This window comes from Barbatula barbatula (assembly GCF_947034865.1).
Source record: "Barbatula barbatula genome assembly, chromosome: 8".
Classification (NCBI taxonomy): domain Eukaryota; kingdom Metazoa; phylum Chordata; class Actinopteri; order Cypriniformes; family Nemacheilidae; genus Barbatula; species Barbatula barbatula.
The window spans coordinates 7,465,204-7,490,461 of record NC_136771.1 but is presented as its reverse complement, the minus strand read 5'-3'; the positions used below and the strand labels follow the sequence as shown (position 1 = coordinate 7,490,461).

General features: G+C 39.2%; 2 protein-coding genes across 4 annotated transcripts; one reads left to right on the top strand and one right to left on the bottom strand.

The window, feature by feature from the left end:
* Positions 1–2,796: 2,796 nt before the first annotated feature.
* smarca5 (SNF2 related chromatin remodeling ATPase 5) lies at positions 2,797–16,111 on the bottom strand. 2 transcript variants are annotated; one of them, XM_079462199.1, is made up of 25 exons: positions 15,970–16,111; positions 13,441–13,508; positions 12,520–12,645; positions 10,707–10,873; positions 10,132–10,232; positions 9,894–9,994; positions 9,586–9,765; positions 9,141–9,296; positions 8,867–8,998; positions 7,595–7,663; positions 7,260–7,369; positions 6,872–7,098; positions 6,664–6,785; positions 6,429–6,581; positions 5,667–5,799; positions 5,356–5,504; positions 5,131–5,250; positions 4,914–5,021; positions 4,708–4,821; positions 4,489–4,611; positions 4,067–4,199; positions 3,871–3,989; positions 3,561–3,773; positions 3,361–3,471; positions 2,797–3,272 (listed from the first exon to the last, which is right to left on the bottom strand). In XM_079462199.1, the coding sequence occupies exons 2-25, from the start codon at positions 13,498–13,500 to the stop codon at positions 3,207–3,209; spliced, it is 3,093 nt and encodes a 1,030-aa protein (XP_079318325.1). In that variant the 5' UTR covers positions 13,501–13,508; positions 15,970–16,111; the 3' UTR covers positions 2,797–3,206. The 2 variants fall into 2 exon arrangements, with proteins under 2 accessions (XP_079318325.1, XP_079318324.1); XM_079462198.1 differs by lacking the exon at positions 15,970–16,111 and having other exon boundaries at positions 13,441–13,764.
* Positions 14,507–23,326, top strand: patl1 (PAT1 homolog 1, processing body mRNA decay factor). 2 transcript variants are annotated; one of them, XR_013787008.1, is made up of 18 exons: positions 14,507–14,641; positions 15,311–15,407; positions 15,992–16,368; positions 16,715–16,795; positions 17,050–17,250; positions 17,361–17,462; positions 17,587–17,670; positions 17,827–18,026; positions 18,105–18,255; positions 18,500–18,614; positions 18,830–18,927; positions 19,301–19,360; positions 19,528–19,673; positions 19,766–19,939; positions 20,018–20,143; positions 20,251–20,342; positions 20,569–20,718; positions 22,700–23,273. XR_013787008.1 is itself a non-coding variant. In XM_079462200.1 (18 exons), exons 1-18 carry the CDS (start codon positions 14,627–14,629, stop codon positions 22,719–22,721), a joined length of 2,277 nt encoding a protein of 758 aa, XP_079318326.1. In that variant the 5' UTR covers positions 14,530–14,626; the 3' UTR covers positions 22,722–23,326. The 2 variants fall into 2 exon arrangements, 1 of the variants encoding a protein (XP_079318326.1); XM_079462200.1 differs by having other exon boundaries at positions 14,530–14,641; positions 19,766–19,925; positions 22,700–23,326.
* The last annotated feature ends 1,932 nt before the right edge of the window (positions 23,327–25,258 follow it).

The following is a 25,258-nucleotide window of genomic DNA, read 5'->3' as shown; positions in this document are numbered from 1 at the left end:
GAAGAATCTTTTTTATTTGAACAATGCACAAAATGCATTGTGAAATGATTACTTGCATGGGAAACAAACAGATCTCTCAACACTTCCATCACAATCTCACCAGTTAATCCAATGCAGATATGGTTAAATGTTCAAAAATACTAATCAATGACCAAACAACCAGGCCAAAAAACTACCCAAACAATGACTGCAAACCTGAATTCTCAATTCTTTCCCTCTAGTCAGAGCAGATTTAAATGTAGCAAATGGCCAGAGTAAATGCCATAGGACCGGTTTAATAAAGTTTGTTTTTAAAGACGTAACTGTGTGGTCAGCATAGATTGAGGATCCTCTTGGCAGACGTGCTTTCAAAGATGTACACAGCACTGCAGCTACATTATTCATTATTCACAGGTGACTGCAAATAAGATAAAGAAGGGAGAGACCGACACAGTTGGGTAGCGAGAAATGGCAAATATGTACAAACTCACTAGCACGTTACACGAAAATGCTGGAATCTTCTCCAGCCTCCATTTCTCTGAGCACTACTGGAAATAGACATGTGTTCAGTGAAAAATCACAGGGGTGTGTTTGATCAATGCTTCCTCTTTCAACCATGACTTCTGCGCTGCATCTATATTCACTGACAAAGAATGTAATAAAGGATGTTGGACTACAGTTGGCTTAAATGGTTCAGGCCAGCCGGTCAGATCAGTGATCGGCTGACACAAAAGAATAATATTTTAAATAAAACTATTTTAAGAGCATAGTAATCCACGACTGCAGTATGATAGTGAAAACATTAGACCAGTGTTTTCTATTTAAAAGAAGGAGCAACAGCGCCACCATGTGTGTCATATACACCTTGGCTGGTTAGAGGGTGAGTAAATCAAAGAAAATAGAAAGTTTAGAAAATGTATTTTCTGTATCACCTTTCGACAGGTCTTTGCTGAACTCTTGAGATTATTGAAACTCATGTGATCTGTTTTGTTTGGGAAGAACCACTGCACTATCCACAACAACAAAATCCCCAAGGACCAATTTGAAGTGGGCTCACCGCTGCATTCACATCTGTTAAAATACTTGGGCGGACAGGATGATCTTGTGTCTGGAAAACACTTGCATGAATGAAACGGAGGTCTAACTGTGCGTTTAACCCGCCAGCGACTCTGTCACTAACTCTACAGAAACTGATGAGATACGGATGAGGGTCAGATGATGAAGTCAGAAAATCATTATAAACTCAACCATCAACAATTGATCAAATAATTCCTGTATTACCCCTACTAGTTTTTTTCTTCCTGTTTCTTTGCCTAAATGCATGACAGATGTATTTTTAAATTGTCTCACCTGCAGACATACGTTAGGACCACCTGTCTGTATCAAACTTTGCGTGGTCTGTTTTGTTTGGGAAACACCCCATCATCAGCCGGAACAACAAAATCCCCAAGGACCATACTGTGGCTGGCTTAGCATAGTAGTGCCCTCAATTCGGGCGGACAGTACACGTTTGTGCCTGAAAAAAGACATCAGCAGTTTTATTATTTAATCAGATGTACTTATATCTAAACCTTACATTCGGTGTTGATTTCATACTTAAGCTTTGAGGGATAATACACACCTTTGAATGACCTATAAGGAATTGGCCAGAGGAGCTCCCGGCCCCAAAATCAATCAGTTTGACCTCCATGCTTTTCTTGTTGATCAGCAGGTTCTCAAGCTTGATGTCTCTGTGTAATACACCTCTTTCAGTGCAGGCGAGCGCAGCTTGTACGACATGGCGCATTATGCGACGTGCTGTCTTCTCTGTGATGCATCCAAACTTTTTCACAAATCTGGATAGTCTTGAAGTCTGGGGGGCATTGTATTACTACGTACGTGTCACGCTCATCATACCGGCCTATGAGGCCTATTATTTCAGGTGTTCCGGGCTCTTTGATCGCAAGGAGAGCCACCTCTGTCGGTATGGGGATGGGATGGTGAGGCTAAAAAACAATGTTTATGTTGATAAGGGAACAAATTAAAAGTGTGCTTAGTGGGCAACGGTGCTGAAATGGAGGGAAGGAGTTCAATAGGAATAGAGAATCTTACAACTTTACTTCCAATAATGACATATGGCAGCCCACTGCCACCTTAAGACCATTCGATCTTCTCGTCCCTTCATAAACTGCTCCAAATCCTCCTGCACCCATCGATTTGCCCACTTTGTAGTCGTTTTCAGACTCTGTTGCTTCTCTTCGTTGTGGGGGTTTCGGAAATGAATAAGGGGCAGTTTTGGGCTAGTGGTTACCAGTTCGATTCTCAGGGCCAGCTGGTAGCAACTGACGTGCCCTTGAGCAAGGCACCCAATCCCTGTTTGCTCCCAGGCGCTGCAGTGATAGCTGCCACTGCTCCGGGTGGGTGTGTTCACTACTCACTGGAAGGTTTAAATGCAGAGGTCACATTTCAGTCCAAAGATGTTTTTTTCCCAATGAACTCAATATCCAATCAAATGTAATTTTTCTCAATGTCATTTTTGTCTTTCAGTATTTACATCCATTTTTACAACTGCTTTGATAGCGACCAATAAATGATCCAATTTTTTCGCAACATTTTGCACAAGCAGCCACCAGTAAGCACAGTTTACAAGTAAGAAATAGAATAGATATGAAGTTAGGGAAAGATGAACAACAAAGAAAATGTACTTTTTTGTTTTAAACAAAGTTAAAACCGTGATAGTCTTTGGTCAAGTTTGACATAACCACACTCAAGTAAGTTAGCGTGTCTGTTGCTAAAACCATTTCTTCTTTTACCAGGGAGCACACCAATACAATCAAAGCCAAAGGCAAAAATATGTTTATTTGAAAGAAAAATAGGGAGAAGTGTTTATAAAAACAATGACATTTATTAGTCACGTGATCAATCGACTACTCAAATAAAGGGTACACAGACGATACTGAATGCTCTAAAATGAAAGAGCACAAATCATTTATCCAAGCAACTGGAATGTGGTTTAAAAAAAGCATAAATACAAAAAAAACAACATTGACAGTACAAGCCGTAGTACATTTTGTTTTACCTAAAAGACAGATCTAATGTACATCTCTGGGGCTTTCTATAAAAGGTCAAGCTACTTGTAGGCGAGGATCAATGCTGCAGATTGATACAGTACATCAGTGGGACCCATAACAAAAAAATGCAAGTATTGCTGCCCTGAAGGTCCTCGCCAACTGAGGTCTTACATCAGCTTACAATTTGAGCTTTTTCCGGCGACCACGACCGTCGGGAGTCCCGTCCTGCTTGCGTTTCTGGGCCTGTAGGATAAGAATGAAGACCGTTTTAAAAACATCATCTCTCAACAGATGTGATGTGAATGACGACAACCAGCGTTAATGCGTTTACCGAAGATGTGCGAGGTCCTCTCTTTTTCTTCTCTGCCCTCTCTCGCTCTTCCAGCTCCATGTTCTCACGTTCAATGAGTGTGATCAGGGTGTTACACCTCCTCTGAAGCTCCTGCAAACACACACACATTGAGATGTTAAATGAATATGTAAATCTCATTGAATAAAAAGAGTCGATGCTAAAAACATTTGTTAGCCCACCATAGCCGTGCGGGACTTGAGAAACCAGTCGAAGCGAAACTGGGGAGAGTTGCGTATGCACTGACGCAGCTCGTCGTAAACACTCTCTTTGTCGAAACCCAGCTTGTGCAGCATGCAGATGAGAAAACGATCCTCTTCCTCTGTGTAGTTCTTCCCCTTGTTGGTACCATAGGAGATTCTGAGCTGGTGAAAAGGTGCCTTATACCGTCCGATCTAAAGAACCAGGGAAATATTAGGCACTAGCTTTTCACAGCAGGTCTGATAGACGTTTTAAAGTCATTCGTTTTTGGGAAAAGGAGGCAAAACTCACTTTGGAGTCCAGTGCTTTCTTGATGCTTATCCTTCTTTGGATTCTGGCTTCTCCTCTTTCAATCTGAGCCATGATCTTCTCGATGTCCTGAAGCTCATTGCATCGCTCCCAAAACACAGCTGCACAACACAGGAGAAGGATCTCAATCACATTCTATATGCGATTCATCTGCAAATATCTGAGAACGCAAACATACCAGAATATTCCATGACCTCCTCTGGGGTTTTTCCCTCGACCTCACGAGCAATGTTCTCGATGTCATCTCTTCCCCACTTCTCGTTGGCCTTGATGAACTGATTGAAGTCTCGCTTGGTCCAGATAGTGAAACCCTAAGTACAGAAGAGACAGAAGGACTATATTAGCACCATCACCTGAAACATAAAGAGTGCGTAAAGCAAATGTGCAATTTTATGAAACACCAAATGGAGAGACAAAAATGATGATTGCTTTCAAAGTCTGTATGGACACACAAGCAGTGCAAACCAAACTGATGTTCGAGTCAATATTTTGTAAAATACAAAGAAATCATACTTAACCTTCCAGTAAGTAATGGGAGATTAGGAGCGTTTACTTCATGTAACTAAGTTGGCACATAAATTCCTGTTAGGTGATATTTACCTGTGAGAGAAGGTTCTCCTTCTCCTCTAGCTCTTCCTCATTAAGTGGTTCTGCTTCATCAATCTTTGCCTGTTCCTCCTTCTGCGCTTGGGCAGAGTTGGGCAGATCTGGGTTTCTTGGCACCTGTTAGAATTGTAACAATCTGCATTAGAAACTTTGAAAGATTTTTGTTTCTATAAAGAATTTCTGATTCTGATCTCGACCAAAGTTAAACTTCACCTTATAGCCAATAGTTTTTCTGTAATACAATATTTCCTTCTCTAGCAGCTCGAAGAGCCGAGGAGGAAAGAACTGAAAGTCTTGAACGTTGGGCTGTTTGGGAGGACGAGGAGCCTGTGGGGATCAGGAGAAGCGATTCGTTTCAACAGCTTGATTTAGATACAGATTAAATAAAAACAGTAAGGCATGATGTTTCCCCATAATACCTTTGGTGCTTTGGGCTCGCTGACACGCAGGGCCTCCCTGAAATAGGCGTCCACAGCGTAATTAGCCTTGCGTTCTCTCTTGGGTGGTTCAATCCAGTTAGTGATGACCTGAAATTGAAAATGTCTAGTCATTCACAATCTGAGTAAAACCAATGTTAATATGGTACCACACTGACAACAGACTGGCCCATTAGTGTCTGAACTTGAGATGCATTACCTTCTTCTTTTCTCTGTAATCTTCACCCTCAAAATTGTACACGCTGTTCTCGGTGTCCACAGTGAAGTTTTTCAGTGAACCTTCGCCAAGATTGGACAGCCTTTCCTTCATCTCCATGGTCTAAAAGGCATCATACAAGTAATTTTAACGCTCAGAAAGTTTGAGTGTTATTTAGAAAAATTGTTTAAGTTAACTTAAGTCCAACTTCGTGGTACGAGGTCTCACCTTCTTCTCTCCTCTTTCCAAGATGGCATCAATATCTTCATCTGTGATCTCACTCTCCTTAGAAGCGAAAACATGGGTGGCGCCGTGTCGAATGATGGACAGCATCTCATCCTTGCCCAGTTTGTTCATACTTGGATCTACTAGTCTGCCTGATGGGAGCAATAGATATGAACTTTGTGAAACTCCAACCTGCTCTTACAGCACATGTAACAGGTAAAAGTTTGCTAGGAATTGGCAGAGTACTTCCAATACTGTTGTCACAAATGTGGTGGACATGTTTTTCATTTGCTCTAGCTCAATATTAGTTTTACCTTGCTGAATGACGATGGAGTCCAAGCGGAGTTTCATTTCCGCACGCTCCACGATTCTTTCCTCGACTGTGTTTTCTGTGATGAAGCGGAAGACACGCACCTGTTTCTTTTGACCAATCCTGTGGGCGCGATCCTGAACAACAGACATGTCAACCAATGATTCAAGTATGCTGTTCTGATTCAATGACTTACAACTAAACTGCTTCAGTGAACAACTAAAGGGATACAACACGCCTTTGAGTTGTTCCAAATCTGTATAAATGTCTTTGTTCTGATGAACACAAAGATATTTGAAAGAATGCTTATAACCAGACAGATTTTTCACCCCATTGACTACCATAGTAAAAAAGAACCATAGGAAAAACTACGATGGTAGTCACACGTGCCCCAGAACGGTTTGCTGTCCTATATTCTTCAAAATGTCGTCTTTTGTGTTCAACAGAACAAAACAAATTATGAGTAATTTCCTACTATGGTAGTCAATGGGGGCAAGATCTTTGGTTATAAGCATTCTTATATAATCAATATCTTTCTCAGTGTTCATGAGAACTCAAAGGCGAGTAAATTATGACAGTATTTAAATTTTTGGTTGAAGTATCCCTTTAACCAAAATGACTGTAAATTAAAATGTATTTAGTTTTTTAGTATTCCGTTAGAATATATTAGGCTAGGCACAACATAATTTTCATCCAAACTGTGTTGTGAAGCTAAGACAAAAAGAAAAATGAAACATGCATAATATGAAAGCTACACCACACTGACCATAGCTTGAAGATCCACTTGAGGATTCCAGTCAGAGTCGTAGATGATGACAACATCAGCGGTGGCCAGATTGATACCGAGACCTCCAGCTCTGGTGCTTAACATGAATAGAAACTTTGGGCTGTTGGGCTCATTGAAAGCATTGATGGAGATCTGCAAAATGAGTGAAGATCAATAACGGTTAGACACAGTACCACATTAAATAAGCACCAGTGAATGAGCATAAATATCATACCTGTCGCTCCTCATGTGGCGTCTGTCCATCAAGGCGGCAGTAATTATGGTTCCGCCACATACAGTAATCCTCCAGAATGTCCAGTACCCTGGTCATTTGACTGAAGATCAGAACACGAGAGCCTGCAGAAACCAGAACGTAAAACATGTTGCGATCTTTTCGTTTGACACATTTCATATAGCATGAGCAATCGGGTGCAATTTCTCACCTTGCTCTTTGAGTTTAGGCAGCAGTTTGTCCAGCACCACCATCTTGCCGCTGTTGACAACCAGGTGGAGGTCAGTGGTGTAGGGTGGGCCAGGCTCCGCCCCATCAAACAGGTAGGGATGATTACAGCACTTCCTTAGCTGCATCAGAACGTTCAGCAGACGCATTTTGTCCATCTTACCAGCGGAGTTCAAAATGTCAATATCCTTCATTAAAATCTTGGTGTACCTGAAGTCAAATAATCAAAGAGAAATTAGAGTGCTGCTCTCCATTAGTTGAATGCCCATAGAACACACATGCTGATGAATGTATCCTTTGAATTCACTGTAAGATTTTGGATTAAAACAATTGCTGAATGTAATGTTCATAGAGCTATGTAGTATTAATACCATTCTCTTTGCATCTTGCTGAGCCCGATATACATCTTGATCTCCTTTTTGGGGAGGAGGGATTTCTCCACGTCAGCTTTAATACGCCTCAACAGGAATGGACGCAATACCTGTGTATAAGAGAGATGCGTTACTTGCACCGAATATGATGCAACCCGAGTTGAATCCAACTGAGATGGATCTTTCAACATATACTGTATCACATTTAGGTTTTCCACAGCAATGTTTATGTACAGTTTAAATAGACAAAATCTTAAAAGTAAAAGGTCACACTATAGTAAACATAAAACATGTAGGAAAGAAATGTGCTGAGGTAGTCACATGAAAAAACTCACCAAATGTAGACGCTCCACCAACTTCTGGTCTCCCAGACAGTTATTTGTGTCAAACCAGGCATCGAAATCCTGCATGAAGAAAAATATACAAAACCTAAGCGGATTTTCAGGATTTGAGGCTTTAATGTTGTTTGAACATATCTGTATGTCAGGAGTGTGTGTACAGAACCACCATAGAGTGGTAAAAAACACACATTCATTTTTTTAAATCCCAATAAACCTAAACTGTCCTCTTGAACGAGCTGTTGGCATTCTCACAGTAACCAGACTGAGCCCTCCCTATGACTGCTGAAGGACTCTGCTGTCTCCAGCCTCATAGAGTTGTACACTGTCCTCCATTGTTTTCACGCTGGATCTAAATCTCTATAGACACTTTGGATTAGTTTTATTCTCAACAAAATGTGCAGAAGACATCAGGTGAAGTCACTTTACACCGGGATGTTTCACAATCGAATGTTAGTAACATGCTGGATTCATAATGGGTCATGTTTTGAGTTTTTAAACATATGACGCATTGGTCCCTTGTTTTATCACGTATAAAAACAATGTGCCCGTTGTAAAGACATAACGCCTTTGTGCATTCACTCATAGAGAGCATGTTTTCCGTTTTTATAGATAGGATGCGTTTATCATGTTAACTGTCACTTATAAGGGCAATGTGCCGGATTTAAAGAAGTAACGCTTTTGTCTTATGTACAAAACAATGCGTTTGGTATTTAAAGATGAGACGGTGTTTCTCAATCGCTTAATGGCCATTCTCTTCAGTTTTGCTGTTGGAAGCACCAACTCACACAGCCCTGCGCCTTCTGCTGGAAAGGGGCGGAGACCTGTAGCTCATTTGCATTTAAAGAGACACACACCAAAACGGCCTGTTTTTCCTCACAGGCTAAAATAGACATGATACAATAAAAGATCTGTGGTGTATTTTGAACAAGCTTCACAGATATTCTTTGTTCTGATGAACACCGAGAAACATATTTGGGAGAATGCTTATGACCAAACGAATCATGCCCCTCATTGACACCCATAGAAGGAAAAATTCATTTTTTTGAAAAATGTAGGACATCAAACAGTTCCGGGGCACTTCTGACTACCATTGTATTATTTCCTACTATGGAAGTTAATGGGGAGCAAAGTCTGTCTGGTTATAAGAATTCCTCCGAATATCCTTCTCGGTGTTCATCAGAAAAACAATATTTTGGGGTGAAGTATCCCTTTAAGCACATGCGCTCTTGCCAAAGCTTTTAACAGTGCAAGAAACCCAGAACAGACCTCAGAAGAGTTGAAGACATCGGGCAACAGGAAGTTCAGCAGAGCCCAAAGCTCATGAAGGTTGTTCTGCAGCGGCGTTCCGGTCAGCAGCAATCGATTTGTCGTCTTGAACTCTCGCACGATCTCTGAAAGCTGAGAGAAACAAACCCTGCGATTAGCGGTTTGCAAGAAGTTATTTGATCATTTCTGTTGTGACGTTATGTAATGTGTACTTCAAAACTGGCCGTGAAAGATGGTTTTAAAACATGGCACAGATACACAATGAACTGCAAACCTTAGATTTTTCGTTCTTGATACGGTGGGCCTCGTCAATAACCAGGTATCTCCAGTTGAACTTTTTAAAGACGGCCCTCTCGATAATTAGCATCTCATAGGAGGTAACGCACACATCCCATTCACCTGGCAGCAGCGTGTCACGGATAAATGCGTTCTGAAGACAGAGTGAGAGTTTACATGGACATACAGGTTAGGATAACCGAAATCCTATATCATGGTATAAGAAAGCTGATGTCATGCTAAAAATATTTATGCAAAGATTCTGTAGCAGGATTTTCAACGGAGTTCATTATAAAAGATTTACAGTAAATAAAATTCCTTTACAGAGAGTTAAATACTTATAAAGGGTACTTGAGCTTTTTTGATTCTGAACTTCATTAATATAACTCAAAATCGTTTTCAGATTTATAAACTTTTCGTGCTTAAATAAACCCACAACTCACTCTTTCATTTCGGTCACCGATGAGGCAGACGGCTCTCAGGGAGGGAACCCAGCGCTTAAACTCATTCATCCAGTTGTACAGCGTGGACTTGGGCACGAGAACCATGTGAGGCCCAAGAATATTTCTATAGTGCTTCATGTAGCCCAACAGAGAGATGGTCTGGAGAGTCTTTCCAAGACCCTGAGAAGAAAAGTCAGCAACAAGATGTTTCAGATGGAGATGAAACGGAGTATGCAATGCAATATTTTATTCTCAACAATAACTAGAAAGGTGTCCAATTTTAAAATAAACACTGGACAGAGTCCTACCATTTCATCAGCCAGGATCCCATTAATTCCATTCTCATAGAGTGAAATGAGCCAGTTCAGTCCACGGACCTGATAGTCTCTCAGCTTGCCGGATTTTACATCTAAACACCAGTATTACAAAGAAACGTTAGAGGGCTGTTAATAAACTAAATATCACTAAAGAACACTTACATAAAGCATATAAAGTTTTTTAAATAATATGTTGATGCTGCAAGTATATGGTGCATGTTTAGCTCACATGAAGGCGAGTCATCAAAACGTGTGCAAACACTGGTGGCCTTGCTGCTTTCACTTAGAAGCTCCTCATCTTCCTCCTGCTCAGTGCGACGGTGACGGTTACTACGGAAAGATCAGACAGATTTGGGGAGAGATACGTCACTAGAGCTGTTGGTTTGATTAATGACTTAAAACTTTACTACCAAAAAATTGAAGTGATACTTCACCCATAAAACTCACTTTCATGTTGTTCCAAATCTGTATACATATCTTTGTTCTGATGAACACAGAAAAGGATATCTGGAAGAATGCTTATAACCAGTGGAACCCCATTGACTCTCATAGTAGGAAAAATTACTTCCTACATAAAAAATGTTTGTTCTGTTGAACACAGAAGTCATTTTGAAAAAACAGTTCTGGGGCACTTTTGACTACCATCGTATTTTTTCCTACCTATGGTAGTCAATCCAAATGGTTTGGAAATGGTATTCTTCCAAATATCTATGATTTGGGTGTATCGTTTTAGGTGAAGTATATCGTTTTAGGTGAAGTGGAAGGTGAAACAAGAGCTGTATGAAACAGAACGGGAAAACTCACTCTCCAGCAGACAGCAGATTCTGTTTCTCATCTTTTTTAATGCGAGGTCGACCAGGCTTCATCTTTAGAGGTGAAGTAGGCGTCTTCTGTGCGGCTGGTTGGATGAAATGAGCAAATACTTCAGTCTGCTTCAGGAGGTACTCAAATCTGTTGGTCCGATCTGTTTGCTGTTAAAACAAAGCATTAGAAGTTACTAAAAATGTCTCAGCTACTTGTAGCCTTTACACATAGAGAACATGGAAAATACACCGAAACTAATTCATTATTAAAATCAAACGCTGTCACTGTTAACATAAGTTAATGCACCATGCACTAACATGAATAACTGTTTTGACATGAACTTACATTCATTAATAAATGCTGAAAAACTGAAAATTGTTCATTGTTAGCTAACGTTTGCCAATGCATTTACAAATGTTAAGAAATAGCACCTTATTGAAAAGTTTTACCAAAATCTATTTTTTGGTCATTATTCTCTGGCATATATAGTTGCCTTTTGTAAATGACAAGGATGTCAATTTTAAAACGAACTTTTTTATTTATATATTTTATTGGTAAATGCAGAACAACGAAGAGGAATGAGGCACAAGAATGCAAGGTAGGCTATAGCCCAACAAGATTCAACTAAATAGAAGATTCATATAAAAATTCATATTAAAACAAAGCTAAAAAAGCTCATTGTTGAAGCTTGTTCAGTGCAAATTCACAGAGCCTTAATGAAAAAATATAACGGAATGCTGCAAAGTAAAAATTAGGCAGTATTTTAGCAACATAGCCAAACTGCAATACAAAAGGCACAGTACAATACTTTTTCACTAGCCTAATATGATGTACAAAAACGTGAGTTTAAAAATAAGTTTCTTCTTCTTCGTCCGGTGTCGGTTGTGGGGGGAGCAGCTCCAGCCGATTTATTTAAACTTATTAAAAATAAGTTTATCGTTTTTAAAAGAAAGTTTGAGAAAAGTTGTTTAGCATTTAGATTTTGAAACCATTTCCGAATAAGCTAATGCAGATCGAATGAAAAACCTGTTAATAAGGCCTGAAGCATATTGCACATAATGCTATAAAAACCATAAATAAACACTTAGGTCGGTATGTGACCACCATGAGGTTTATTTTGTTTACAATGTTATGGTTGCGAAAAACAAGCACATTCTGCACCGAAACTTGTGGGCTTCTCCGCGGCACAGCACAAGCACGGCATGTGCACACAGCTGCGTTTTAAAGTGCTGTGTATTTTCGTGTTAACAGTTTTGATAAAAAAAAGAAATAATGAAAAAATATTTCTAAATGTAATATAATTTTTTTCTTTAATTCAGTTTTTAGGACTTTATAAGGTCGTATATGCTACATATTTTAAGGAAAGGCAGAGACCAGCCAAAGCAGACAAATGTTCAGCCGCTAAACGATCAAGTCAGACTTGGCGCATCAGCACATACAGAAATATTACTGATCATGACGTAAGGAACGTGGAACACATATGCCTGTTTTAGCAACATTAAATATTGGATTTGACAGTTTGATCCAAACATTCTTTAGTCATTCAAATGTAGGCTATTACATATGCCCTACACAAAGTTTTTGGACTCTTGGAGCAAACTTGTGAAAATTGTATTTTGTTTTACAGGGTAAGGAAATTGTTGTTTAAGTTAAGCCTGATGCCTTGGCTTGCAGAGTGCATACAGTTTGTTACATAATTCAGCAATTTTACCTTAGTATCCGATCAGTACTCCGTATCGGAATCGGTATCAGAAGCATCGCTAATCCCTAGTAATATGTGCATTAACTGAATAACAAAGGCATAAACCCTTACCACTTTCTCTTCGTATCCACTCGACAGCTCAACTTGTTCTTTCTCTGAAGGAGATGAGGATGACTGGACTTCACTATCCACCGCTGTGTCCGACACTTCATCACGGCCATTTTCTGAAGTATCATCCTTAAAAAGACAACAGTTCTTTGTGACAACAGACTCACTTGGGAAAAAAACTTTTCAAAGTTCAATTGTTGACCATATATCATTATCTACTTCAATTGTTGACACTACTATATCATTGTCCATTTCAAATACGACATAGACAATAAGACTCTCTTGTGTTTGCAAATTAACTAATGAAACAAAGTTGGACAGTTGGTCATAAAAGACGAATCCGAATTAAAGCCGAACTGCTTCCCTTTCACATTCATACACGTTTGATGTAAATCGCAGGCGCAATAACTAATAGTTTTAAAATACTGTAAACGAAGCAAGTAGCTAAATAATATCAACGGTTTAATGGCTATGAAATAAATATATCACATAATAAATGTCTCTGTTTTGACATGCAAAAATGATCTGCCATCAAAACAGTCATTTTCTTTAAGGAAAATGAAATTTAGAAGTAAACTTGTAAGGTCTCATTTCGTTTATTTAAAAAAAATAAAACGTCAACAAAACAACTAAACTACTCATTGGACTCACGTTATCCTTAAATCCGCTAGTTTAGCGGACTCAGAAAACAAAGTTACGCGCGATTAATGCTATTCTTAACGTCAATGAGTGTGAAAATGGACGCCGATGAGCTATTTTATTCATTTGAGCCGGAACAACACAACAAGCTAACAAAAACTTGCAGCTCCTCTCGAGAGGTACGCACGTAGATGTTTCATCTACACCTTCATTCTAGCTGCTCAATTCCGGGCTTTTAAATACGATGTACTAGATGAGCCTAACGATGGTATAGGAACCGCTCACCTCTGCTGGACCGGCCGGGTCGCTTTGGCTCGGCTCTTCTTCTTTCTGCTGCTGCTCCATGCTGCCTTCTGTTTCGGACATAATATGATGATGGAATCGCGTATTTCAATATGAACACGGATAATCCAAGACACGATTAGTTTGAAAAGACGTAAAAGTAGATAGGGTTGATTTAGGAGTTTCAAAATATTTCCTAAATAGTGCGAGCAGACCACGCGTCATTCACGGGCCCCGGCTTTTCTGTTGACACTGTTCCCGCAAAACGGGCCCGGTTTACCACTATCGCGAGATTTCAAACCCACGTGACGTCACAACGAATGCTAGAAGGGAAAATCCAACTTGTGCTGTTAAAATACTGTTAATATAATGTTGCTAGTAGAATTAATTCGATTTTATATTTCATGTTAAATGGTTTGGACGATTCTTCTAAAATAAAAAGATAGTTTAAAGTTTAAGTGTCGCAGATATTATTGCTCAGATTTTGGGGTGTCAAATCTATGTAATAATTAAAATGCATGGATTTTACACCACATAAATAAAAGGAGAACATTTTGTTAACTTTTTACTGTTACCTAATCCAACATCTATATTTACTGTATTTACAGATAAAAACGGGATGTATATCAAAAGAATTCTAGCTTGTAATACGTGTACAATTTGAATCACGTTAACACTGTGTGCTTTCTTTATAGGTTACTTTACTGCTTGATTTTCTTGTTTTATGTCAATATAATCCTAGCAAAAGACATGAATTAATAAAATAACAAATTACACAACCTTCAGATTACCTGTACATCACTTTGTATCATTTACTGTATAATATTAGTTTTTCATCGACAATGAATACTATTCATTGTGTCATCGTTGATATACCAACAGCATAATATTCTATGAATCATGATATCAAAATAATAAGAATTTTAAATACTTACATAGTTGAGATTTCTGCCAGTAAGCCTTTATTGTTATTTCAAAGCAGAACGGTTGCTCTTCACAATATTGAATGTTTTCCTTAACATTGTATGAGATGTTAAATCAAATATATCCATATATCATATTTGGGGCGGAAATGGGGGTCAAGCCGCGTGCCATCTCTTTAAACCCGCGCGGAATCCTGTGCCGTCCGTGTCAGCGCGCGCGGCGTCTCGCGCATCAGAATTACACGGCATCCTTTTTAAACAGATACATGTTCCGATTTCAGGTAAATGTACCTCCATTGACATTGAGACCGCTAGAATAGCTATTTAACGTAAACATGTCTGAGAATTAGTTAGTAATTTCAAAGAGAAATATTCAGATTTTAAGGGAAATAGTGGGCTTTGTTTTTCGAAACGGCTGTTAGCAAGCTAAAATTGCATATGGTTCGCGTCTTTTCTCTGGTGTTTGTCCTTTATAAGCCGTTAAAGCTTTATATTCCACTCTCTTAAATCAGGAGTAAACGTCTGTCTTGTTGCGTTTCGCGTTTATTCTCGTCCAGATGTGCCATATTAAACCTTTGGCCTTGTTAGCATGTTAGCGAGGCCGTGCTAGTGAGTCAACTAAACAGACCTGAAACAACGCGCCAGCGCCAACAAATGCGCGCTTGTCTTATAGTTATATAGTAAATATGATTACGCCGAATCAGTTTTGCATTATAATACCCATTACAAGCACTCTGCAGTATACATAACGACTGCTGGTAAAATGTATACAGCCTATGAGGAGTTTCAAGAAGTGATAGGGCAATCTGCTTTAGCTGTTCAAGCAAATAAACGATTGTTATAAAATCAAATGCATTCGTTTGTTTTTGTCTTACGCTGTTCTTATTAACATGTTTTGTGCATGTCGCGTATTTTTTGGCGTCTTCTCATTTTCTGTTGTGTAACGTTAGTCTTTGGATGAAGACTGCACCCTGGAGGAGGAAGGGTTGGTAGAGGAAGATGAGATTGACCAGTTCAATGATGACACTTTTGGTGCAGGGGCCATCGGTAAGTTTGATAGCGACTCCAGACATCTAGAACTTTGTATAATCGTGGTGACACGCTATGGGTTTGAAAAGCATAAATGTACGCAGATTTTCAGTGGTTTTGCTATTTACAACATTTGCCACGTGTTATGTTATGCTGCTAAATACTTGCTATGATTGGAGTGAGTTAGAATTTTATAGTTTGTTTTAAGTAACACCGCATATAGGAATTTATAGTCCGTCTGATATTTGACCTGTGTTTTGACTCGCATAACCTTATGTGTTTTGCTTATAGTCAATGTTTTCTTGTACAGCTGCTTTGTGCCAATGAAAACTGTAAAAAGCGCTATATAAATAAAGCTGACTTGACTTGCAATGTTTAAAGACCTACCTAAAAAACATTTTAACACACAAAATCAAGAAACGGACTAACCTATATGGCTAGGTGCACAAACAATTTGTATATTTCTATTTGTATAAACAATATGTTGTACATGTTGGTTTTAGGCTTGGGTGGTTAAGAAATCTATCCGCTGCACTGGCATGAATGCTGTTTGACACTTAAGAAAAACATATAGCATCACCTTCTCATAAATCTTTTTTTAGATGATGATTGGCAGGAAGAGCACGCCCGCCTTGCAGAACTTGACGAGCTTGTGCGAGATGGTCCAGCCGGAGACACCCCCTCCGCCCCTCATGAGCTTCCTCCTGCCACCAGCTCCACCCTCTCTCCACCGCCCTCTTCCTCCCTTTATTCCGAGGAACGGGCCGGGGGTGACCTAGCGGAGTCACTGACTCGTCTCATCTTGGGCTCGGATCCCGCCATTGCTGGAGTAGGCTCCGCCAGCTTGGATCGATCTCGCCTCCCTCCTGTTCTCTCCAGTCACACTCATCCTCCAGCATTAGCAGGACAGTCTCCGCTGCTGCTGAGCTACACACAAAATCAGCAGCTCCTGCACAGGGGCTCGGCTCCTCTCTCACAGGTGTGGATGATAGATTGACTTAAAACGATGATAGTTCATGTTCACGTCAGACTTGCTCCATGTCATGTGCTCCTTGATGTGGAATGCACTTTGTTAAAATAGGACTGTGTGCTTTTTTTTTCAAGGAATAGTTCACCCAAATCTGCTTGTAGTGATTCAGTGATTTGGTTTATTTTGTGGATTTTTTATTGTTATTAAAACACCAACAGGCAATTATTTGCAATTAATTTGATCAGTTAGTAAGCATCATACTACGCACACATGAGAATGAATTGGGTGAATTTATTAATTCCATAACTAATATGCGATATACCTAATCAATAGTTTTGTTCCCGTCTACCTACAGATAAACTCTCACAGTATTTGGGAAAACAGTATGGGCTTCAGTCCTGTTGGTGTGAACTCTGGACTTGTCAATCAAACTGAGGTAAAATAAATCAATTTTTATGTTTTATTTACATTTACATTTATTCATTTGGCAGAAGCTTTTATCCAAAGCGACTTACAAGTAGTTTTTTTATACAGTGGCACATTACTTCAGAGCAATCAGGGGTTAGGTGTCTTGCTCAAGGACACTTCAGTCATGACCTGCTGGCACTGAGATTAGAACTGGCAACCTTCTGATCACCAGCTGACCCCTTGTCTCTGTTGTTTTTCAATTTTCTCAATTTTCTTACTCAGGATAGTCCACTTCTATCTATTATCAAAGAGGTCGGCCTTCCAAAGCGACCTCCTGCACTCGGTAGGGAAGTGGGACGGGATTTCTCGGAACGTGTTCCGCCTCCTCGCTCCTCCTCACCTGTGATTGGCAGTCCCCCTGTAACAGCAGTGCCTATAGGAACCCCTCCAAAACAGCCCATGAGTCACATCCTCAATCAGCAGGTAACACAATATTTAAGCCAATAGAAAATGTTGAATGCATATTGTACAATACTGTAAGATGTAGTTTCGCCTGGTTCATTTTCACTAAACACACTTCTCATTCTTCTCAGAATAATCACCCTTCAGCTGTTCACATAAGAGCCTCTGTGCCGCTCCGTTATCCCCCTCCCTTTCCTGAGCGCATGTCTCCCAACAACCTCCTGAGCATCACTGTGAGTTAGTTCAGTTGTTTCTACTTCATTCTTTTGCCTTGGTTGTATGAAAATGAGTAACATTATTACAATACAAATGTGGTACAGAAGGACCAATTGACTCTCATTTTACAATCTAATTCAGAACCCACAATTGTCTCATCCTTCATTCCCTGGTGTTGGCTCTGTTATCTCTCATATACAAAGAGCACAGCTGTTGAACTCTCAGGTGAGGTCATGAGGTCAAACTTGTAACAATTCTACAAATGGGATTTAAGTTCCTTATTAGAATATATTATAGAATAGACTGTATAGTAGGAGTAATACGCAAGATTCCAGCATACTAAAAACAAACAACCTCATTGTCTCTCTTTTGGTTTGTCAGTTTCAGCGTTGTCCTGGTCCACCACCTCCATTATTACAGGGTGGCGTTGGCGGCTTCCGACCTTTCTTTGGACAGTCTGGACCAAGAATGGGTCCTCACTGCCTTCCTCTCGGCCATGCCCCCATCAGACACAACACCACCCACCTCCACCCGCAGCATCGCAGGATGCTGAACCTGAGGATGCAGAACAGAGGCACAGGGTGGGTACCATCAACAGTTCAGGATAAAGCATCACTAAAACGCTTGTGTTAATGTTTCTCTGCGTCTCGTCTGCTCAGAGATCACCTCAGCGGTAGAGGGGTTTTGGAAAGGAAAAACAGAGACCCCTATAGCAATCTAATGATGCAGAGAGAAAAAGATTGGGTAGCCCGAATACAGATGATGCAGCTTCAAAGCACAGATCCTTATCTGGATGACTACTATTACCAGGTAATACACACACAATATTTGAGGGGACGGTTGCACAAGATGGACAGACACTGTGTAAGACTGTCTGTCAATGCGGTAGAATGTGGTGGCTGGGACGCGCATCGTAGTTAACTCTGGACGTAGTTAAGTCCGACATTGGGCTTACACCCAACTATTTTACGTCCAGCTGGTGCAACACAGTACAGTAAATGTCTGTATCACTTGTTAGAGACCCTGTCGCTGATTTGTTTTTCTTTGATTGTAGAATTACTATGAGAAGATGGAGAAGCGTCAGGAGCGGGACAGGGACAACAAAAAGGAACACGCCACCAAACTCATTACTCCTCAGGTAGCCAAGCTGGAGCACACCTATCGGCCAGGTAAAGACACACCTCATAGTCTAGCATGGATTAGGACTCAAACGATAATGATCTCTCATAGCGACAATCTTTTATCAGTCATTATTTAGATTGATAATCTTTTTCTCTGAACCGTGTCATAATAAATTGTTGTGTGCTTCTCAGGGTGTGGGTAAATTATCAAATATAAGTTTGTTAATGAATTAACTAACATTGTGTATTTGTCTGTTTTACAGTGCAGTTTGCTGGTTCATTAGGGAAACTCACGGTATCAAGCGTGAACAATCCCAGAAAAATGATTGATGCCGTAGTGACCACTCGCAGTGATGATGAGGTCAGCAGTATAGCCAGCAATACTTTTATATTGTGCTGTTTATGCTAGGGGTGTCCTCGACTTAGAATATACATAACCAAATCAGAATTGTCACGTCTTGCCTATAGTCGACTGATAGCCCAATCGCGTTTGTGGGGACGACACCAGGTGGTTAACAAGGGTACAGCGTTCAGCGCAACATTGAAATTCAGTGGTAATTTGTGGTTTAATTGCGCTCATGTTAAATATAAGTGTATTAATAATGCAGCGAGTATACACTACCTGTGCAAGCTGTAGTTTCTGTCAAGTCTCCCCTCAGAGGCTGTCCTGCACCCATTTCTCTAAACAGCCACAAAATGGCAGAGCTTATTGTTGTTATTCTTTTTTTCTACAGGAGAAACGAGAGAAACAAGTTTGGAATAAAAGACGGCAAATCCTTTACACTGTGGAGAAGGTAAGACGGATGAATATAACTGCTACGGTCTCTGTATTTTGATATTAACATGATTATAAATATTGAGATTGAGGCAAATAATACATCACAATTTACTATGTAATACTTTTGTTACAACAATGTATAAATATATTACGTTCAAGCATTGTGTATGTTTTATTATACAGATGTACACTCTACTGCTCGAGGTGCAAGACTTCGAGAAGAAATTCTTGCAGACCCCTGAGCATCAAAGAGACGCTCTGCTTGAACAACACAAATCTCACACGCTGCAACTCTTCAACTTGCTCAAAGAGAAAGAGTGGGCTGACCGGTGAGGACCATCATCATCATCATCATCATCATTACAAGAGGGACTCTTATAATAAACATATGGTATATGATTACCCTTCTCTCTCATTGCAGAGTGAGCGATGAGCAGTGCTTAATGATCATGTCTGTGCGGAAGGGGAAACGGCTCATCTCCAGGCTCCTCCCCTTCCTGCCGCAGCAACAGGCCACTGCCGTTGTCATGGCAATTGCCAGGAACCTTCCAGCCCTGGCCAAGAAAGACAGGCAAGACCAGGTATAATGACAGATGTGCGTGTTTTATGTCTTAGATGTGAAAGCGAGTTGTCCTTGTTCCTTTTTAAATTTCACGTGAACTTTCTCTTGTAGGTACTGTGTTGGTTGGTTGAGCCAGTAAACGTGGTGATCCAGTCCATTTCGAGTACCTCCCTCACTGATCTTCTCCAGGAGCTGCAGGGCAGTGAAGGACAGCTTCCACTGGTGCTACAAAATAAGGTACAGTATTCCTGACTTTAAAGTCTCTGATGTATGACTTTAGTTCTATATGGTGAACATAAAGCGCTTCATTTAACACTTGTCTGTTGTGTTCTTGTGATGGTTAGTTTGGTGTGACGCTGCTCTATGTGGTTCTGAGTGAGGGGGAGAGGATGCAGAGCTCTGATCCTAACTGTCAACTCATGGATGATAACCGCTGGTAAGCATCTTTCTGCATCGAGGTTAATGATTTAAATATGTATGCTGCGTCTTATATCTTATATTTAGTTTTATTAATTAAATGGACAACAGATGTGTTCCTCTAAACATGAAAGTTAAAATGGGTAATGTATGTTGTTCAGGTGTGACAGTGTGTGCAGAGCTGTAGTATTTCATCATTTCTGTTAGAATCAAATTTCTTTCTATTTCGTCCGTTCTTTCTCCAGGACTGAGTTAGTGTTCTCAGTGACCAGAGAGCTTCTGAAGGTCCCATCATCTGCTCTCTCATCCCCTCTGTTCACTCCTCCAAACCTCGTCTCACTGTTTTCTCGATATGTAGACCGCCAGAGACTGGAGCTCCTACAAGAAAAGCTACAGTAAGATCTTCATCCAACAACTTTAAGCTAGAACAGTGGTTCTCAAACTTTTTTGGTCATTCCCCACTTTAGACAAGGGGGAATTTTCAAGCCCCACCTGCTCCCATCGCCCCAACACAATGCTGATGAAATGCGCAACAAGCTTAACATGTTCCAATTTATTGAACTAACAAGTAGTATCAGAGTAACAAGTTATAAATGTGTGTAAATATGTAAAATACAAACTATATACATCAAATAACAGAAAGTTCTAAAATAAAGAAAATAAAAGTGCAGCTGTATCATAATAACTTTCATGAAATAAAAAAATAGAGAAAATGAAAGTGCAGCTGTGCACTACTAATTTCAAAAATAGAAAAGTTATAAAAGTGCCATTTTGAAATCTGTAAAAAAAACATTTAAATATGGCTGCGAAAGTTTGTTCCGTTACAATTAATATGCGGATGTCACGTTATTTTGGTACTTCGGTTCCAGGTTACGTTTTTCTCGGGGTCTCATATCTAATGTTCTTTTAATATAGACTCCATGTAGACTAGTAATGATTACCCCTTTAATGTTTCATGGCGACGCGTCATATTTGTCACGTGACACACCGCAGCCACACCTTATGACAGATCGCCTTAATTTCTTTTTTATTTCAAAATATTCACAAACTTGCTTACCATGTCATCAACTATCTGATATTCCGATTCTCAAAAATGTGTAAGTGAGTGTGGTCATTATAAATAATCTTGATCTACGTGAGACGGGTGCCACCATGTTTCTTTACGACGCAGTTCAGAGTGTTTTGTCTGTCATCAGTTTCTCCCGAAATACATGCAAGAAAGTGGCCGGTGAACTCCGAGAACTTTAACTCTTGTAAACTTTATAGTTACTTCCACTATGTCTGTCTGATGTGAATAACACACGACGTCAAATTATATTTGAATAGATTGTTATTGCTGCTTCCACAGACACGAGTGTGTATTTTACAAACTCCAAATGTATTGTTTTACTTGTGCTTATGTGTATTTAAATGGCTGAAACCTAAAATAAACATTATTAGGTTGAAAACACTGCATAGTTTTGGTATATGACAGCGCTGAGCTCGTCCGTCTCTGGCTCAGCGCAAACCAACGCGCGAAAGCACAATTTGAATCTGGCAGTCACTGAACATTCTAAATCTCATATCTGGGGCCGTATTCTCAGGGGCACGGAAATAATATCCCATATATGGGACCAAACCGGATACCGCTCAAAAGGTTAACAATTTCTGTAGCGAGGTAGGCGGGACGAGAGCCGGGATTCGAGGCCGGTGCGTGAATGATAACGAGCGTCAGCTATTGGTTTGCGGCACCAGTGTAACAAAGTTCCATGAAGGGAAGGAAGGAGGCGGGAACCGGCGAACATTTAACATCTTTAATCAAATCAAATAAACAAGGACGTACAAGACAAACATAAACACAATTTCCGGGCCCGGTCCTCTCTCACTGACGGTCCGGTCGCTCGTCCAATTATGGTTCACAATCCCCTCCGTGATACCAGACCAGTGCGCGTACAGCTCGTTATCATTCGAGCACCGGCGTCGAATCCCGGATCTCTCCCCGCCTACCTCACTACAATTTTATTTGTAACCATGAATACAAAATGCCGGAAGATTTGATCTCACGTTTCCATATAAGGCATAAAAAGGAACATTTCCTCCCGTTCGGCGCGCCCCACCTGTCACGTCTCTATTCCCCACCAGTGGGGCGCGCCCCACAGTTTGAGAAACGCTGAGCTAGAAGGTACTATAGCAGGGCCAGGCACATAATAATGAGAACAAATATATAAAAAGATTCTGAAAATAAAATGAGACCGTTTCAAATTTTCATTTTATCAGCATTTTTAGATTTCCAGTCCAGTGTTTTGAGTTTCATATAAGATCAAGTTGACCTGTGAGAAAAACTATGGAAGCTGTGTCATGGGGGCCTTTAGATTAACTTTCTTCCTTTATTTTCAGGATCACGGCATTGTCCAGGTAGAAGTTTCTTCAGCCATCACTGCTGATTGAGAGACTGTCAATGTATTTGTGAACGGGCAGTTTTATGTATGAATATGTTCTGGAGGATGAGGGTGGGTACTACAGAGTAATGTCACTTTTTCTATCTTGTTCTTACAATAGCTAAGAAACACGTTTAAATGGTAATAAAGCCATTGCTGATAGGTTTATCAATGAAGGCGATCAGGTCTATGTTTTAGCTTCCAATAGGGTCAACTCTGAGCAGAGGAGCCAGGAAAGTGCCCTAAATGAATCCGTATGTGACCGTCCCTGCTCTCCAGATGATGTTTTCCAGTGAAGCGACTTAATCATGAAAACATCCGACCTTATTTATAGACGCATAGTTTTGTGTAGAAATTTGCTGTACATTCATATCTTAATTTTTCTTAAACACTGCAGCTTGAGGTATGTTTGCAAAAGAGTGACTGTGCAAGTGTGTTTGTGAGTTTAAATGAAGGTTTAAACAAAGTTATTCATTTTTAAATCTTGACATGACGCCTGTGATAAAACATGAAATTAAAACTTTCTATTATACATCAGTGTTTGATTGTGGTGTTTTGGTTTTATCAGCTTCTTTGTGTTACTGTATCACTTTTACAGTATACCAAAAATCTAGAAATCTAGAAATGTTAGGATGCTAGCATTAATGTGCACACATAAATGTAAATAACCTACAAGATTCAGTGCTATTTTGCCAACGGCCGTCATAAAAATTTTATGTTCACTATATATTTTGTACCTTTGCTTAAGGGAATGTTTTGGAGGAAATATTATGAGAGCACACTGATGAAGAAATGACCTGACAGATAAATAATTTATAACAAACCCTAAATTTAACTGTGATTTTTCTCAGTTACAATTTACACTGCATAATACATTTTCAAGCTGTGCATGAAATATGCTGTTTAAATTGAGCAAATGTAAGTTTGCATATAACATCATTCTAAATATTTCTATTAGAATTCACCAACCATATTAAACGTATATTTTTTTAACAAAAATAATTTGTTTTCAAAAACATTAACTTATATTTATGCACATTTTAGATAATATAACTGTTACATGTTTAATAATTTTGTTAATGTGTCCCGCTCAAAAAATTTTTTGAATTATTTTTATAGACTTCATCAAGTTAATATAGCTTTTTATCTTTGTGATAAAAATGAGCCACTGGGTTGTTTTTCGTGTATTTCATAAAAACAATAAAAAATGGTTTTAAGTTTATTTTAAAATTAACTTTATTGCACACTGAGTGAAATTTTATGTTGTATTGTCTGCGTGTTCAGACTGATAAGGTGTTGTCTCTCCATTCAAGGCCTCACGGTGTTGGTAAAGACACATCTGCCTCTTGGTTTGGTCTAATTGATATGAAATTACAAACAATGAAAAGGATTACTTGTAGAAATTACTTAATAAAATTTTGCACGAAATAGTTTCAAGTAAAGTTTGCTGCTATAACTCAAGTATAACATACTAACCAGAATAAAGTAAATTCTACTTATTTAATAAGTTTAAGGCACAAGCACCGCTCTTCTGAAACAATGGTAACAACTTAAAAAATCCAAACTTAAAAATAATGCCAAAGCTCTCCTAGATCTCCAAGATAAATCAACAAAAAACACAAACAAGTCAAGAAAATGTATCTAATGCAGTCAGATACAAAGCATGCTGGGAACTATAGATCAAATGCCAAAGTAGACAAAAAAATGATTTATGTTGTCTCAACACTAAATAAATAAGTAAACTTAATTCGACCAATTTAACTTGGCTAAACATAATACAATTTAGTTGGATTTACTTCATAATTTGTTCAATTAAAATTACTCTAAAATCTAAACAACCAAAATAAGTAGATTTTATTATCAAGATTTTTACGTTATTTTAACAATTTTCTTTTGATAATTTTTCTTTTCATAAAATCTTTTTTTCAGTGAAGAGAGATATTAAAACTAATGTTCATGCAAAGCTGTGTTTTAGGAACTGTCAGGAGTGTAATCATGCAGTATCCTTGACCTTCAAGATAACACAGACAGAAAAAACTCCCCAATAATCCATGAAACAAACTTTCCTGCTTGATAGGCATAATGCTAGAAACACACAACATCAGTTCGCTAGACAAAATCTATTGAAATGTACTGATTCACAACTAAATCCAAATAAAAATGATTATAAACAATAAGTAATGAAAATATGAATACACAAATACTGTACATAAAAACATTGTTGCAAAGAAATACAAATAGACATGCCCACTGGAATGCTCAAACTTTACAAATGTACAAATTGAATGACTCTTTCTTCTGCAGAACGCAAAAGAAGATATTTTAAAGACTGCTGTTCGCTGGCAACCATTAATTTGCATTGATTTTGTGTCTATAGAAGTGAATGGGTGCTGGTGCTGTTCGGCTACTTGCTTCCAAATATTTTCTTTTGTTTTCATGCTTTGGGTGAATTATTCCTTTAAGCATTTTAAAGTTTGATACAGCTACACACAAATCTAAGTGTTGTTTTTTCAATATA

Excerpts from the sequence above, each read along its gene's own strand:
- smarca5 (XM_079462198.1), bottom strand. The coding sequence starts at position 13,521 with ATGTCCGAAACAGAAGGCAGCATGGAGCAGCAGCAGAAAGAAGAAGAG. Across the intron at positions 5,800-6,428 it reads AAGTGGATCTTCAAGCTATG|GATCGCGCCCACAGGATTGG; the intron begins GTCAGTGTGGTG and ends TCTGTTGTTCAG. Across the intron at positions 4,612-4,707 it reads GAAAAACTATTGGCTATAAG|GTGCCAAGAAACCCAGATCT; the intron begins GTGAAGTTTAAC and ends CAATTCTAACAG.
- patl1 (XM_079462200.1), top strand. Across the intron at positions 16,369-16,714 it reads GCTCGGCTCCTCTCTCACAG|ATAAACTCTCACAGTATTTG; the intron begins GTGTGGATGATA and ends GTCTACCTACAG. Across the intron at positions 20,719-22,699 it reads CTCCTACAAGAAAAGCTACA|GATCACGGCATTGTCCAGGT; the intron begins GTAAGATCTTCA and ends CTTTATTTTCAG.